Genomic DNA, 16,263 nt, shown 5'->3' with positions numbered 1-16,263 from the left:
AAGTCTCCGAAAGGGTTACATAAACGACACCTGTTCTGCAATGGCATACTACATGACGATGGTGAGTTTTAGCTATGGGAATCGAGTTACTTGCCGGCAGCTCGGAATAAAGCCACTGCAAGTCCCAAATTGACTTAAGCCTGTCATCAGCTCCCATCGAGCCTATGATGCAGGTGCAATATACATTCTCTGACACCTCCCTATTTACCCGCCAACGAGGCACTTTATCGGGTCAAATGTCTCTACTTGGCAACCTGAACAAGAAATAATATGCGGCACTGTTTCCCTCATAATATCTTCATATTGATTTGAAACGGAAAGGAGCTAACCTATGGCTTGGCTATGGAACATATTTCAAAGACTCAAATATGTAACTCATCGCACATCGGCATGGGTTGAGTGGAGCGCTCATCCACACCATCTGGGGAACTCAATTCGCAATGAAGCTACTCAAATATCTTGTTCTCGTCCCCTTAGTGACATTTGAGATATTGGCATCACCGTCATTAAGCCATGGCGTCGAGACTTTCAAGTACGAGATTCCCGCCAAGCGGACGATACCCGGTTCCCACATCCAACACGAGAAGCGTACCGAAGAACAGGGAAGAAGATGGGTGAAATTTTCACAAGCACAACATGATGCCAAACTGCCCATGCGCATTGGTCTGAAACAGAGAAATCTTCAGGAGGGTCATGATCTCTTGATGGACATGTACGTCCCCACTGCGACGACACTATGAACGACTAATGAGATAGCATGTGAAGATCGGACCCCAACTCAGAGAGCTATGGCAAACATCTCTCTGCGGCTCAAGTGATTGATCTGTTCGCGCCGTCTGATGACAGTGTCGATGCGGTCACCCAATGGCTAGTAACATCGGGGATCCCGCGGTTTACGATTTCGCAGTCTTCGAACAAGCAGTGGATCCAGTTCGACGCCCCCGTACGGAAGGTTGAGGAATTGCTGATGGCAGACTACCATGTCTACAAACATAGAGACACCGGGGTCAAGAATGTGGCCTGTGAAGAGTGAGCTTTGAAGGAGCTTTCAGAAGGAGGGGCCCGGCTGACTAGATGCAGATACCATGTCCCCAAAGGGGTTCAGGAGCACATTGACTACATTACACCTGGAATCAAGCTGATGGGTTTCGGGGATCCACAAGACCCTATCATGGCGAAAAGGAGTACGGGTCCGGATGGACAGGGACCGGCGCGGTTCGCTCTACCGGTGGAAACAGTGCCTGCGAATAGTCCTATCAAGTTGAACGGCGACTGCGACAGGTACATCACACCAGATTGTATCCGAAGTGAGTAGCTCCGCAAGCTTCGAGTTGCCGATCAGCACATACTGATGTCATGTTATTGGGTAGATCTCTACCAGATTCCCAACGGCACAAAAGCCCACCCCGACAATAAGATGGGAATCTTTCAGAGCCTGGGCCAGCACTATGCACAAGAAGACCTTGATACCTTTTTCTGGGCTTTCACAGAGTGATTCGTCCCTTCCAAGACGAACCCTAGGTGTCTTGCGCTAATGATATGCAGAAACATTCCCAACGGAACACACCCCGAGCTCCGGTCCATCAACGGCGGTGAAGGCCCAGCCAAGTCGATTAGCTCAGCGGGCGCCGAGTCGAATCTCGACTTTCAAATGGCTTACGGACTGATCTGGCCTCAGCAGACGGTCTTGTTTCAAGTAGACGACGAGTACTATCAATACAACCAGACGACGAGTAACACACCGTACCGTGGTTTCTTCAACAGTAAGGCTCCTAGGCTCCTCCTTTCCCCCCACACCGCCACCCCCTCCTTTACTTTTATCTTACGTCTAATACTCCATCTTCTAAAACAGACCTCTGGAATGCCCTAGACGGCTCCTACTGCCTCTCCACCTCCTTCAACGAGACGGGAAACTGCGTCCGTCCGGCGTGTCTCGACCCCTCCTACCCGAACCCGAACCCGGGCGGGTACCAGGGCGAGCTTATGTGCGGTGTCTACTCCCCCACCAACGTCATCTCCATCTCCTACAGCGGGGGTGAAATCGATCTCCCGGCCTCGTACCAACAGCGCCAATGCGCCGAGATCATGAAGTTGGGTTTGCAAGGAACGACGGTTCTGATTGCGTCGGGGGATAGCGGGGTGGCTAGTTTTAGTGGGGATCCGTTGCCGGACGGATGTGTCGGCGAAAGACACGAGGTGTTCCATCCACAGTTTGTGGCCAACTGTCCATATGTGCTTGCGGTAGGATCGACGTACCTCCCGTCCGGGAAATTTGAAGCTGCGGATGAGGTGCCAACGGAGAGATTTGCGAGTGGAGGGGGGTTCTCAAATGTGTTTGATCGGCCCGCGTGGCAGGAAAGACACGTCAAGGGGTTCCTGGCGAGTGCGAATCTGAGTTTTGAAGGATATGAGGGTGGTGGAGAGAATTACAGTAATGTTTATTCGGGAAAGGGGCGGTACAATAAGCTGGGGAGGGCGTATCCGGATGTTGCGGCGAATGGGGACAACCTTGTTATCTCACATGGAGGGGAGTTGATTCGTATTGGGGGGACGTCGGCTTCGTGTCCGTTGTTTGGGAGTATTTTGAACTTGATTAATGAGGAGAGGCTAGCAGTTGGGAAGAGCACGGTGGGGTTTGTGCATCAAGTTCTGGTGAGCTGAACTCTGATAAGGCAGAGCCTCGAAAGGCTGATGGAGGCTGACGATGCGATGTAGTATGAACATCCGGAGTTGTTTACCGACATCACCACTGGGAATAATCCGGGTTGTGGCACAAAGGGATTTCCGGCCACCAAGGGATGGGATCCTGTTTCTGGATTTGGGTAAGAGCTGCATAATTTTCAAACGCAACGGAATCTGAGACTGACATGGACAGGACTCCCGTGTACCCCAAGTTCTTAGAACTATTCATGAGTTTACCCTAGCACTCAAGAAGTGTGTCGAGAGTGGTCGTTTGCGGAGCGATGGGGTTACGGAGCATGAGGACCGGATGTATACAGAAGAGGAGAAAGATAAGTATGCCCGGCTCAGGGTTACATGAAGACGAAGCGCCTCAATAAGACATATGTACAAACGAGGAGTCTCACAACTCATCATGAGAGTGCCCCATCCCTGGTGAGCTCGAAGTCCCATCCCAGGGCGACCTCTTGCCAGACGCAATTTCCAAAACTAAAGCCTCGATGGTTTCAGGGGTGATCTCGGCTGCCGTATCGAGTGGGAAGACTTGTCCGTACATCGGATTCTGCACAGAGATTGCTGGGAATGACTCTGCTGGTATCCCCAGAGCGAGTGCCATGTCTCCATACTCATTGGCATCGACGGTGACGAAGCTAAGGTACTCCCGGTACTTCTTCGCAACTGGTCTCATCATGTTGACGTATGAGTTTTGCCGTTGAAGATCCGTAGCGAAGTAGTAAACGATAGATTTCCCGGCCTAGTTCGCTTGTCAGCACACCGGGCTTATTCCTGATCTGGGGGGGTTCTGAATACTTGGAGGTACTTCAACTCCGATCGTCGGGTGAACTCTCCAATCAGGGGTGTCATGCAGCCTCGAATGAACATGTCCAGGGATTCAATCGCCGTGAGGTCCGAGATGACGGACTGTTCATCGTCTTGATTGCTGTAGCAAACAACGGAGCTAGCACCCGTGGTTTCCAATGACCCGAATGATGCACGATCTTTCAGTGCGCGCGCGATCGTCTGGAATTGGGTCTTGATATGCTCATCTTTGGGGTTGATGTGAGCCACAATAACAGTGTCGTCGATTGACTGAAAGGCCGTAATCTTTTTGGCATTCAGTGGAGTTACTGCCGGCCGTGCAGCTCTTCTAAGAAATGAGATGATTCTAAGGCCAGTGAGTGATTGGCTCTGAGTCGGGTCATCACGCAGAGCGAACTTACGACGAAGCTGTCCTGGGCCCACGGTAAGAGATCATCTTGCCGTGACCGTCCAAGTAACGCAGCGCGGGATACGAAATGACTTCGTAGTCCTTGCATAGCTGGGTCTTGGTACTGCAGTCGACGGTGACCAAAGCCTTCTCCGATTTGGCGACTGACGTCCATTCGGACTCGAGGGCTTGACTGGAAGCTCTGAGTTCCGTTAGCAATAGACCATTAAGATGGAACGGGTGTACTCACGTTGAAGGCTATAACACGACAGTGCAGTGTAAGCATCCACGATTAAAAGAGGCACTCATCTCACATTCTCAAGCATACCTCAACAACTAGATTTGGATTAATCAATTAGCAAGGACGTCGGGCCACATGACACTGAATATTCACCTACAGGCAACCAAAACTGGGTTGTGGTCCGACACGGCTCGCAAGAAGTCCGGCTCATCTACATATTCCCAGCATCGTGCAACAGTACTTGCTGCTGCAATGATCGTAGTTGTCAGTAAACCCCTCATTTCGGATCGCAAAGGTCGAATATTTGCACATTCACAACGATATGCGTCTCCTCAGGCGGAACGTTGAGAGGAACTACCATTCGAGCTCCCCACTGGGTAACTGCAGATCAGGGGCAGTTCCGACGAGCTGCAGGGGAAACATCAGACAATAATTAGCGTGAAAACTTCAGATGGCCCGCTAAACAAGCTGAGCTGTGCTCTTGCAGAGACGAATCGCGTTTCATCTCTCACCCCGCGTCATCGGTCAACTTGGCTGTCTTTACTTTTATAGGTTCAATATGGAGATCAGCAACTCGGTCTTGTACAACTGCGATTCCATGCCCCTCTCACGATGGCGCCGTTCACAACAGTCCTCCTGTCTGCTCTCGCGATAGCGGCGACGAGCTTCGCCCACAGCCATAGCTCTGACGATGCGCAAAAGGTTCTGTCATCAGGCGACGACTGCCGTCATCCGGCATACAAGACTCACATACTTTCTAAATCGCCTCTCGTCATCTACCTGGCCAATTTCCTAACGCCCGAGGAACGAGACCATCTGACGGAAATTACGTGAGCACGAACCACACCGACCGAGCTGTCTAAAAACACGACGTCTCTGATAACTAACTCGACTAATCCCCAACAGCAAAGACACATTCACCCACTCCGCCGTAGCTGACGGCTCAGGCGCCCAAGGCCTACGTCAAACCCGCACCTCGCAATCGACCAACGTCCCTCGCGACTCCGTTGTTCGATGCATCGAGCAGCGCGCCCTTTTGTTCCAGGGTCTCGACACTCCTCGAACCCATCTCGAGCCCGTGCAGCTCGTCAAATACGGCCAGGGCGAACACTACCACTTCCACACGGATTGGTACACGAACCCAATACATGCCACCTCAGCATTGGGTGGTAACAGGCAGAGTTCCTTCTTTGCGTATGTGGCGGCGTCGGACGACGTAACCGGGGGAGGGACAAACTTTCCGTTGTTGGATGCGCCGTTGGGGGATGAGTGGTGTAAGTTTGTCGACTGTGACGAGACGTGGGAGAACGGAGTTACCTTCCGGCCTGTGGTGGGCAATGCGGTCTATTGGGAGAATTTGCACGAGGATGGCAGTGGTGACCAGAGGAATCTGCATGCTGGGTTGCCGGTGACCAGCGGCTGGAAGATTGGGATGAATATCTGGACCAGACAGGGGCCGCTGGGAGAGGATATTCGGGGGCCTGACGTATAGATGGACATGTTCCTCCCGTAGCAAGGCGTCTTGTCGCTCTCAACATCCGCCGTACAATTCCTCCCACAACTGCGTCCCTGCGTCCTCTCTGAGATCCGCCGCCAGTCCACTACCACACGGCTCATAGTTGGCCAACCAGATGGCGTCATTCTGCTGATCGAACACAACTGCACACCATGTCAGCAACTACCATCAATGAACTACAGACCCTCGTCCTCTCCCTTGAACATGAAGTATAACATACTGTAAGCGCCCCTAATAAACGTATCCCCCAAAACCCAAGTCGCAACCCCCGCATCCGCTGGCTGCACCCCCAGCGCACACTGACTCCCAAAATTAATGACAAAATCGGCATATTTCACATTAATCACCATGTTTCCCCTGTTAAACCCAAAATTCACATACCCGTCCATGTCCCGGAACCGGCAGGGAACATAGTACACCCCTTGCTCGTCAATAGTGGCGCTGAACTGCTGTGCGAGCGTCGCGACGAGGTCTGCGTCGATGTAGGAGTATGTGGAGCCCGTGTCGATGAGCATTATACGGGAGAAGTCACTGCTTGTCAGGGCCATGGTAGGTTGGCCCGGTGGGGTGAAGCCGAGGGAGGTAAGGTTCACCCAATATTGGGCTTGGTGCCATTGGTCCATTTGAGACGCTGGGGGTGGGTAGATGTCGAGGGGCTCGAGCCAGCCGGAGTACTTGTGGTAGTCAACACCGCCAAGGATGATGTCGCCTGGGATACTTATCAGCCCAGCATGGAATCAGGCCAAAGGTTGGCAGTTCAGGGGGTGCGAGTGGGAATGACCAGGACTTACTGTAGCCGCCTCCTTCGCTTCCTATTCCGAGACTGAAGATGGGGACTTGGATGTATCCTTGCGTGACCAGAAGGTCTATCAGAGTTGGATACTTGGTGTTGAACCGCTGCCCGTATCCTAGGCCCACGAGGCCGGCCCAGACGTAGTCGCTGTCGCTTGATACGCCCATTTGAAGGTCCGTCACTGGCCAATCTGTCGCAGGCCAAATCAGCATTTCGCCCCGATTTTCAATGACTGGTCAACGTATATAGACGAGGCAAATCCGGGTAAAGATTGTCTTCACCCACGTCATCTACACGGATCAAGGGAGGAGCGGAGTGAGGGGATAGCCACGTACAATCATCACCGAACCAAAGCGTATCACTAAAATACGTCCCCAGAAACCCTCCCGTGCCAAATGTGACATAATACCGAGTTGTCAGATTCCTCGCCGTGCTCGACCTGGTCGGATCATAGTGTCCTGAATCAATGCAGAAGTTCTGGTCGGCGGCTCGGTCACAGTTAGGGTTGATGAAAAGCTCAAAGGATCCTGTGTCAACTATGACTTTGATGGTTTGGCTTGGGGTGCCAATATCGACTGTAGCAAGAATGTCAGTCTGTGGTTGTTTAAGTGGGAAAAAGATGTATTGGCTTCGCACTTTCCATTATATAGACGATCCCGGCTTGGAATTCTAATAGGGGCTCCCATCCCCATCGCCGCGAGAGCGTGTCGTTTGTGGTGACGTTGATCCATTCCTGTTGGAGCGTGGACTTGATATAGCCCGGTCCTTTATTGACACCAGGACTGGCTTGGGTGCTTTGACGATCTGGTACTCGCACGATGCTGGGATGTGGACCAGGTGGGACGAAGCTTGTGAAGCAAGGTAGAGACAGTATCAGTGCCTGGATGAAACAGACGATCTTCATGTTCCCAAGGCTTTCAGAGCATCAGAATGCTCTCAGGCCCAGATTGTGGGATCAGAACGGCAGTATGGACTGCCAATGTTATGTGTACCCATTGTGGCTATTCAAGCGGGCTGAGGAAGGTTATGACAGCGCGTCGGTCAACGTGGTTGGCTGCTTCAAAGTAGGTTTATCTCTCATACTAGACTGGAGTGGCATCATCCTTACAGTATGAGTAACACCTATCTCGGAAGTCTGACGATGCACCACAAACAAGCTATGTCACAAGACCTGCACTGGTCACGATTTACCCGATCTGTGGTCACCCAAGATGTTCATGCCGCAGATTGGGCGGAACAGCATGAACAATGAAACAGGAACGGGTATTTTTTGACAAACTTGCTCTTCATTTGAGATCCAATGAGCATAAAAGGGGTGATGCCACAGCATCACAACCATTTGAGCTGTATTGCAGCGTTACGACGATTGATCGCCTGCCACACTCATGCAATATAGATGCAATATATGATCAATATTGCAGGAAGCTATAGCCGGACGATCATAGAGTAAGTAGTCACCGCCGCGGCTTTGGCGGGTGATATAAGACAAGCGACGGGTAATACGTAACTAGCGCGAGGATAAATGTAACTACTTCAACCACATATTCAAGCCACGGATCACAAGACTGCGTGGTATCGATATCAGCCCCGCAGCCAATTCGTTGGCCGTGGGAACGTGAGTATTTCCAAAAGAAATCTATAGACTATTGGGTGCTCTTGGGACTTGGACGGCAAGCAGATAGGTCCACAACCATACCACAAACCCTAGCGACATTGATCACATGTCTCTATTGCTTCGAAGCATAGCGTATTTACAGTCACAGGATGTGAACATTGCGCTAGGCTGCAAAGTTATAATATGTAGTATCCCGGGGCCACAGGCTTAATTATACTCGCTGGGACGTCTTTCTTCCAGACACGGATGTTTCGTCCTGAGGGAGAATTTGATGACCAAGGTACAATCTTCTATTTTAGATCTTAGAGAATGATTACAGCAATAAAATAACAGCACGATGAGAAAATAGTTCATCTTTTTCACACCCAACCATTCTGCCCGGAACTGAAGCCAATCCCATACCAACTGATACTTATACAGAGCAACGTTTCTTAGAGCCAGTCCGCCAACATGGTATCCCCTTCCTTGACACTTGCATACCCCAGACTGTCCCGCCACAGCTTTGCAGACTTATTTACATCCTTAGCCTCGGGCCCAACTTCTGCGAAAGCACTACCGTTTAAGTAGATCCCATTCGGGCACTCGCCCAATGTCTTGGTATCAAACGCAGCACGGACAACGTCGCCTCCAGACTTCCAAGTCGACTGGAAGTCGCCGTTGGGATTCCACCAATCTGGAAAGATGGCAACTAGCCTTAAGACCGCGGGGATGATGATTCGCATCAGGAAGTTGCCGCGGCGAGTGAGGCTGCTTGCCATGGCGCCCGGGTCAACGGCGAGGACGGAGATATGGGAGAGCTTCGGACCATTGTTGACGCGTGTTGATAGCTCGCGGCTGTCGTTTGGGTTAGCCTTGTTTCAGCTGTTTGACCCCGAGCGGCAATCCCATGACAAGGGGGATGGGATGGGGGGGGGGGGGGAGATGAACTTACTACATAAGGACTTGACACAGTTTTGAGGCACCGTATCTTCGCATGCCTGCTTCCGCATTGCCGGGGTGTTCATTCTCAGAGCTCCACTCCCCTTTCGCCAGAATATCGGTGTTTATGGGGTCGTTGAAGATTTGTTGATACTTCTCCGGCTTGTATGCGCCCCCGGTGGGCCCAATACTGTTTCTGGGGTCTGATGTACTGTAATACCAGGTTAGCATAGTCACCATTGTCGTAATCCTCGTGCATACTCATGCGACCAACTCCCCAGCACGACAATTCTCCCATGCTTCTTGTCCATGCTCTGCAGCAAAAGCAGCGCCAACAAGAAATGTGAGAGGTAGTTGCTCTGGAACGTCATATCAAACCCATCATTCGTGAAAGACTGAGTTGTGTGCTCCTGGTATCCAGCGTTCATAATCAGGGCTCGAATAGGAGGGAGTTTCCCGTCGGACACGCGCTGGTTAATGTCGTCTGCCGCCTTTCGGACGTTGTCTAATTTGGCCAGGTCAAGACCAGCAGCTCGTACGAGTGCTTGGTTGCAGCCGCTTTACTGAGCAACTTCGTCACGGCCGTGGCCGTTTCGGGCTTGCGAACCGTATAGACTCCGTAGTAGTTCTGGGCGATGTCCGGTTGATGTAGAACCCGTTCTACGATGGAAGAGCCGAGTCCACCGTTGGAGCCCGTGAGCAAGATTGTGCCTTTTGCGGGTGCCATATCTTGGATATGGACGGGTCGTCTGATTGTTCGGCGTATGAAAATATGTTATTTAGCAGGTCAGGATCTGAAGTTGAATGCGCGTTGGGACTTTTTGTAATGATGATGAATTGCAAGCCTATGGCGAACATTGACGATGGAAATATAACTACATAAGCACGGGACTGGGTCATGGTCGCAGTTTTATACGAAACCATTTCCTGACGATTGGTAACCTCTTGTTAGCCATGCTGGGTGCTACCGTTTGAGACATACTCATTACGTTAGAGCTTGACTGGGCTGCAGCCACCATGCGCAAGTAAGCAGCCCGTAACGGTATTTCTAGACACTTAAGAACCTACCGCAAGCAGGATGTAGTGCTGGTTATTCGCGCAAGAAATTGACAGCTCACCCTACTTCAGGATGGTGCAACTTTGGGCCGGTTTTAACTTCAACAGCACCGAGGGGAGTGGCCGGGCTCCCAGGGCTCATATAGCGTCCGGAGAGAACAGTTGCAGCTTCTGTCGTGCAGTAGCACACGCCACATATCCTTGCTCGTGCATTATGTCGGCAATACAGGCAGGAGGGGTTGTATGATGATGAGACTAAGTCCGAAAGAAGGGCTATCTATGGGCAATTGGCCCAAGCGCTGCAACCAGCGCACATTATGATATTGTTATTCTTTTATACTTCAGCATTGCAACCTAGCTGCTTGATGTCCGCATCCAAATCGACTGATCAGAGAATGTCGAGTGAAATACGCAATTCATATCATACGACTAGCCATAAATCGTACATATTCGTCCCTACTGCGAGGGTTTGCTAACATGTAACGATCTGTAGACACAAACATGTATATACACACAAGCTGTCCCAGGATTGCCCATGGAATTCCGGTGTCAAAGGAATGCTATGTTGACTACCTGGCTTATTCTATGTTTCCGCGAAGCCAGGAACCCGTCGAACCCGTCGAACCCGCAGTGATTACAATCGGACAAACTTTCATATGGTGGTTCTAAGTGAAACATGCCTCGAGGTTTGACAAGATGGGTAGGGGGTAATCGGGGAAGGACCGGGTCAAAAGGTTTGACCCTTGCTTCTTCATCTCGAGACCTGGACTGTTTACCTAGGTCCCTCTCATTGCAAAAATTCCCATGCGTAGTTCTATTTATTTATTACGGCCCTAAAAGTACTAAATCCATCAACTTCTGCTTCTCTATCATACGCCCAACCTCTAGGCGAACCTTTCACGAATGCATATCTCGGCAGCCAGTAAGTTCAAACCATCCGATCTTTTCACCTGACAACCACCATATTTCTGATAAAATAAGACGTGACAACGAGAAATGGCTCGCTGGAGATAGAGAAGGTGGGAGTGGAGTCCAAAATCTGACCATGAAGGGCTTATTATCAGAACTGTCAGTCATGATAAAGACAGAATTCCCAGCTGAGGTATACGTTGGAATAGGGACGACCCGGTCCCCAATGGGCCGCTGTGGAGACCACAGCGCAGAGGACCATGATTTAAACAGAGAGCAGGTGGAAACAATAGCGAAGATTATAAGGGACCGGGCAGTATTGATAGGGTTCCGATTGCCTGGATCATCGCGGTCTTCTCACCCAATTTCTGTTCCCTACAACCCCCCATGCCCCCAAATCCATAATTTTACCAGCTCTTCCAAGACAACTCAAGGTTCCCCTGTAACTTTCGTTGTATCCAGGCTACAAACACTTGCTTGCATCTATAAGGGCTAGAACCGCAGCGTGGATAAGGTAGAAGATAAAGACGAAAGTGTCGAGATTAATATGCTGGTATGTAGTAGTTTATCAGTAGAATGCGTTCAGTCCGAAGTAAGGATGACGCTTCATTTTGGTCGTAATTATGCCTTCTGACGTATTGTGTGGTGACACGACCATCTATGCTCGAAACCAACAAGCGGTTGCCCTGGCATTAAGAATAATTTCCAGGGCAAAATAATTCGATTTGGTAACCTACGGAAGGGAGTATTGTACACTTCGCGACACTAGAACGTCAGCCAACTTGCCCAATATACCATCATGCCGTTTCCGACGTTGAGATTCCTGCTCGTTGCGTTGGTTGTGGAACCCGCTATGAGCTACTACTCTTTGTCTTCTGCGACGGGAGACACGACAAATGTTGGCCCTGAAGTAGAACTCGTCCTAGGGTCCGGAGGCTTATCCACACGCGGTATAGGTTGCTGAATTGTTAAAGGAGGGACTCCAAACCTTGGGTTTCCTTTCACAAGCTTGGAATGGTATGGAGCCTCAGTCATAGTAGTGGGCTCCAATGCTGTAGACGCAGATACCTAGTTGGGCTCAGAAAAGTTTGCTACCTCCGAACAGTGGTAACTGCCTTTGTAAATGGCTTCATGATCACTATTGATGCTTGTAGCATCCCCCAGTAATCGACTTGACCTGTGCTTGATCGCTTGTTTCTGCATTGCTACATACCATAACAATCCTACGTTGCCATCTCTTCCCGAGCACAACAAAGCGTAACAAACACGTCAGGCTGTGGAGGAAGTACTCGGCATCCTTGTCGCAGAAGTCCTGATACCAGCAATGTCCGTGGCTGATGGCTTGACACAGTCGACCACCTACAATCATGAGGCCGGGTAGGTAGGTCTGATGGGCTGGTTATAGTTGATTTCTCGATTTCTCCTTGCATGAAATGACGTTGTCACTGCATCTTCTGGGTGCTAGTCGACAAGGGTACCGTGGCTGATTGCTGTCATCTCGTCCACCAAATTTGTACTTTGTATGCAGCAGGGAGATGAAGCTTGATGGCGCAAGCTTCTTCCGCGTCGAATCCGGACCTTGCTCACCAGTAGAGTACAATTCATCGTATTAGAGTGAGGCGTTCAGGCTCGTCGGCCTGTCATTGCACGGCACGAATGGCACAATTGTGACCAAATGCGACATCTTCAAGCCGAACCCCTCACGCCAATACCGCTCTTTACTTTCTTATCACAACATTACCAGCCACCTTCACCCCGCTGACGGAATCCGACGGAACCACCCACCCCAGCAGCTTCCCCCAAAGCGACCTACCCCACTACTAGCGCAGCCGTTTCATGCAATCACTTTAAGCTTTCCGTCTCAATTTGGCAATGATTGGCTGACCACTTGAACCACCCCCCTAGCGAGCCTATAAGAGAGTCCTTTTTCCCCGCCATGGCAGGGATTAAAGTTGTTATCGTTGTTATCAGATAGCTACAGCACTATGGTACTGCTCTGCTTTATCTGCGCTCACTTGCATGTCGCTGCACCGCACTTTGCGCACAAGTCCTCAGCCTGCGCCCATCATGGGTTCGTGGGAGCTGTGGGAAGTTGAAATCAATGCAGGAAGTGATCCTGGTGCAGAAGTAGACTATGGGAGCATGGAGCTTTGGGTCACATGCAGAAGCCACCACCCAGCTGCCCCGCGATGGTAGCCACAGGGAGTTCGTACCTGCTTTCCTTTCTGTTGCAACTCCATTTATCTCGTCGCCCTCGTCCGTCCCAAGCTTGTTGCTGTCTTCAGTCCTCGCTCCTTTATCTCACGATAGCAATTCTCCTACTATCCGATCTTACACCTATCGCTTCCCCCATGGTTGTGCGGAAAACCCCCTACCGACCGCCCTTCCATCCGCAGACATACACAATATGGCTCCTCATGACTTGAAAGTATTTCTAGCTCTCCTCTCGGCGACTTGCGCCTCCTCACAATCCACCGTAACTGTTTGGTCATCCTTCGCATACATTTTCCATGGCGAACGTACACCGATATGGGGCCCCGCGGCAGGCCACGCCAGTCTGACCCCGTACGGCGCCCAGCAACTCTACGCACAAGGCTCCGTGTTCAGAGACCGATACCTTTCGGCCAATACGACCCTCAGCGACGAAGAGAATGAAGTCACCAAAAGCTTTCCAATCGTTGGTGTCGAGCGAAATGCTCTCGACAATTCCCAACTGTCCATCTTCTCCACCGCGGATGACTTCGTGACGGGAGGCGCTTTGGCCTTCATGCAGGGCTTGTATCCTCCTATCACCCAAGCATTTGCTTACAATAACGGCGGTATGAACGCGTCGGTGCTTGCGAATGGTTCCTTGGTCAACTACCCACTGGAAGGTTACCAGTACCCAAACATTCAATCGATGTCTACGCTGGAGCCCAGCTCAATATGGTGAGCTCAGTTTTGCCTCAGCCCTGGTCTCACACTGCTGATTTGTGATCTAGGCTGGATGGTCATGTCACATGCACCGAGTGGTGGAAGTCTGCCAATGATTTCAAAACCAACCCGGCCAGTGCCGACTTGTATAACCAAACTTATTCGTTCTACAAAAATCTGTGGTCCACGACGTTTGCAGACACTATCCCGATGACTACCGTCACTTTGGACCATGCATACGATCTCTACGATTACGCTCGATATCAATACAATCACAACGAAACAATTCGCGAAACACTGAGCGCAGACGAATTGAACATACTCATGACGCTTGCTGGTGATCATGAGTTATCCTTGAATGGCAACCTATCTGTCTCAGGCTTGAAGGAAGGTGACATGATTCGAGCTATTGCCGGACGCACCCTCGCTGGCAAAATTATAGCTCAGTTTCAGGCCCAAATCGCTTCGGGTGGTTACTCCAACAAAATGAGCCTGATATTCGGCTCTTACGAGCCCATGCTGGCCTTCTTTGCATTATCTGATCTGTCTGACGGCCATGCATCGTCGCTGTTCACTTTGGTCCCTGAGCCTGGTTCGGCTATGGTGTTTGAACTATTCAGCGTGGGCAATGACTCGTCTTCATATCCTGTGAATGAGGATCTATGGATTCGCTTTCTCTACCGCAGTGGTACTAATGCCACAGCGCCTTTTGTGGAATATCCACTCTTCGGGCTCGGGAACTCGCAAGCCCGCATGAGATACCACCAGTTCAGAGCAAACATGCTGGACTTCGCCGTCACGGACACCGCAATTTGGTGCGACACGTGCGGTTCTGTCACTTCCTTTTGCGCAGCTCTCGAGGATATCAGCAGCAGCTCAGAGTCTTCTCAGGGGAACACAGATGTTACGGTTTCCCCCACAGTTGCTGGCGTAATAGGGGCTGTCGTGGCTATGGCCATCTTTGGACTCGTATCCGCTGCAGCTATTGTCTTTGGCGGGCTGAGGATTCGCCGTGTGGAGCCTGTACGCAAGAATAGTCTAGGGGGCTTCAAGGGAGCCGAGAAGATGGCGTCGGATCTAGACGTCGCAATTGTGAAAAGTGGAGCCAGGCACGAGCGTGTTGGCAGCTGGGAGCTTGGTGGCTCAGGAGGACCGGGACCAAATGTCGGTGCGGGCACCGCAAAGGATGGAACAACTTTTGGTGCGATTGTGACACGCCATGATGATGCCGACAGCATCATGAATCAAGCTCCCACGAAGCCGCGTGAGAGTGTGTGAAATATCTGCCTTAATATTTTCACTGCCTAAATGACCCGAGAGAAGGTGTGACATTATGCCGATGCAGTATTGGAGGACTGGTGGTTTTCTTACTGTTTACATTTCCCAAAGCTCCTGTTCTTACAGTCGTTGATACCCCGTATTAGTTACGTCGTTGAAGGAAGGACTCCTGTGGGATTGAAGATGCTTAGGTTTCGTGTCACTGTTTAGTCACACGAAATCATCCTTACTGTCACTTGATGGCCGTCAGATAACATAGAGTACATTGCCATAAACATTGTATATGCCCAACTGCTAGCGGCATGTGACAATTTACGAGTTTTCTCTATGATTTCACAGACCTAATCGTTCAGTATAGATATATGACGTATCGTTGGAGCTCCAGAACACTCATGCGTTAACTAGAAGCTATTGGTCATAATCACAGGTGACCACAATACTCTGGTTTTGACCCCAACGCCGTCTCCCAGGAGCGTTCTCCTAATTTGATTTTATGCTTGGAAACCCCTCCAGGAACACGAAGGAAGCCTGAGGAAGATATTTGGCCATGTCATCTGTGGTGATACTGAGTATATACTGGTAGTCGTTAAAATGCAAAGTTGCGTGGCGGTGGTCCTTTTAGCGTAGCGCGTCTTCTTTTATCTAAATGGCTTGATGAAGAGTACTTCATTCCTTTTATATGCTATTTGCATAATGTACTCAATCACTAGCTGAGCTGCCTCTGAAATAGCATAGCAGTCGAAAAGCTTATTCCATGACAAAGTGTTTTCTGACATCTGCTCCAAGTACGGACGATAAGATCCGCATCGTTTCTCTAGCCCGGTGTTGCGTATTTCCAAGGATATATTCGTTTGTCCTTGTCTGACAAGCCCCTTAGCTCTGTTAGCTTGAGGACAACCGATTCCTTTTCATCAGTGTGAGTAATGCCATTTACCTGTTATTAGGCCGCAGACACTGGTTGAAATTCCCTCAAAGGTTGGCGGGGCGGCGATCCATATTGCAGAAAGTGATGAAATGCAATCGAGGTGGCTGCGGCGCTGGTCGAAAACCTTGGACTATAGATGTGGTCTCAAAATAGGACGTATCAATTGGAGACGAGTCTGTTGATGTTGGTTTTGGTGGGGCCGGTGAAGATGCG

The 16,263-nt window shown here is 50.5% G+C and overlaps 6 protein-coding genes across 6 annotated transcripts; 3 read left to right on the top strand and 3 right to left on the bottom strand.

Moving 5' to 3' along the window:
* Nucleotides 1–440: 440 nt before the first annotated feature.
* On the top strand, nt 441–2,924 carry BCR38DRAFT_504489 (alkaline serine protease; the record flags this gene model as incomplete). The annotated part of the gene is made up of 8 exons (XM_040864899.1): nt 441–712; nt 766–1,029; nt 1,081–1,307; nt 1,371–1,491; nt 1,546–1,763; nt 1,853–2,652; nt 2,716–2,822; nt 2,876–2,924. The coding sequence occupies 8 exons, from the start codon at nt 441–443 to the stop codon at nt 2,922–2,924; spliced, it is 2,058 nt and encodes a 685-aa protein (XP_040710310.1).
* On the bottom strand, nt 2,900–4,600 carry BCR38DRAFT_111549 (thioredoxin-like domain-containing protein). Its single transcript, XM_040853385.1, has 6 exons — nt 4,285–4,600; nt 4,215–4,222; nt 4,137–4,144; nt 3,900–4,088; nt 3,490–3,844; nt 2,900–3,433 (listed from the first exon to the last, which is right to left on the bottom strand). Exons 1-6 carry the CDS (start codon nt 4,406–4,408, stop codon nt 3,083–3,085), a joined length of 1,035 nt encoding a protein of 344 aa, XP_040710309.1. The 5' UTR covers nt 4,409–4,600; the 3' UTR covers nt 2,900–3,082.
* Nucleotides 4,601–4,739: 139 nt separating this feature from the next.
* On the top strand, nt 4,740–5,619 carry BCR38DRAFT_461448 (uncharacterized protein; the record flags this gene model as incomplete). Its single annotated transcript, XM_040862530.1, has 2 exons — nt 4,740–4,957; nt 5,034–5,619. 2 exons carry the CDS (start codon nt 4,740–4,742, stop codon nt 5,617–5,619), a joined length of 804 nt encoding a protein of 267 aa, XP_040710308.1.
* A 99-nt stretch (nt 5,620–5,718) lies between these two features.
* On the bottom strand, nt 5,719–7,136 carry BCR38DRAFT_314327 (aspartic peptidase domain-containing protein; the record flags this gene model as incomplete). Its single annotated transcript, XM_040854681.1, has 5 exons — nt 5,719–5,786; nt 5,864–6,352; nt 6,435–6,626; nt 6,781–7,011; nt 7,073–7,136. Coding segments are annotated over 5 exons (1,044 nt in total), but the record flags the coding sequence as incomplete, so codon positions are not given.
* A 1,190-nt stretch (nt 7,137–8,326) lies between these two features.
* On the bottom strand, nt 8,327–9,696 carry BCR38DRAFT_469260 (uncharacterized protein; the record flags this gene model as incomplete). Its single annotated transcript, XM_040862798.1, has 4 exons — nt 8,327–8,885; nt 8,983–9,180; nt 9,231–9,501; nt 9,534–9,696. The coding sequence occupies 4 exons, from the start codon at nt 9,694–9,696 to the stop codon at nt 8,483–8,485; spliced, it is 1,035 nt and encodes a 344-aa protein (XP_040710306.1). The 3' UTR covers nt 8,327–8,482.
* Nucleotides 9,697–13,341: 3,645 nt separating this feature from the next.
* Nucleotides 13,342–15,125, top strand: BCR38DRAFT_355458 (histidine phosphatase superfamily; the record flags this gene model as incomplete). Its single annotated transcript, XM_040856950.1, has 2 exons — nt 13,342–13,862; nt 13,916–15,125. 2 exons carry the CDS (start codon nt 13,342–13,344, stop codon nt 15,123–15,125), a joined length of 1,731 nt encoding a protein of 576 aa, XP_040710305.1.
* Between the last annotated feature and the right edge of the window lie 1,138 nt (nt 15,126–16,263).

Source organism: Pseudomassariella vexata, assembly GCF_002105095.1.
Source record: "Pseudomassariella vexata strain CBS 129021 chromosome Unknown BCR38scaffold_21, whole genome shotgun sequence".
NCBI lineage: Eukaryota > Fungi > Ascomycota > Sordariomycetes > Amphisphaeriales > Pseudomassariaceae > Pseudomassariella > Pseudomassariella vexata.
This window is presented reverse-complemented; position numbering and strand designations above follow the sequence as displayed.

What these genes read in the sequence shown, in the direction of transcription:
- BCR38DRAFT_111549 (XM_040853385.1), bottom strand. Translation starts at nt 4,408, where the DNA reads ATGAGGGGTTTACTGACAACTACGATCATTGCAGCAGCAAGTACTGTT. An exon ending in GGGCCCAGGACAGCTTCGTC is followed by an intron (nt 3,845 to 3,899) that starts GTAAGTTCGCTC and finishes CACTGGCCTTAG; the next exon opens with AATCATCTCATTTCTTAGAA. An exon ending in CGGAGTTGAAGTACCTCCAA is followed by an intron (nt 3,434 to 3,489) that starts GTATTCAGAACC and finishes CAAGCGAACTAG; the next exon opens with GCCGGGAAATCTATCGTTTA.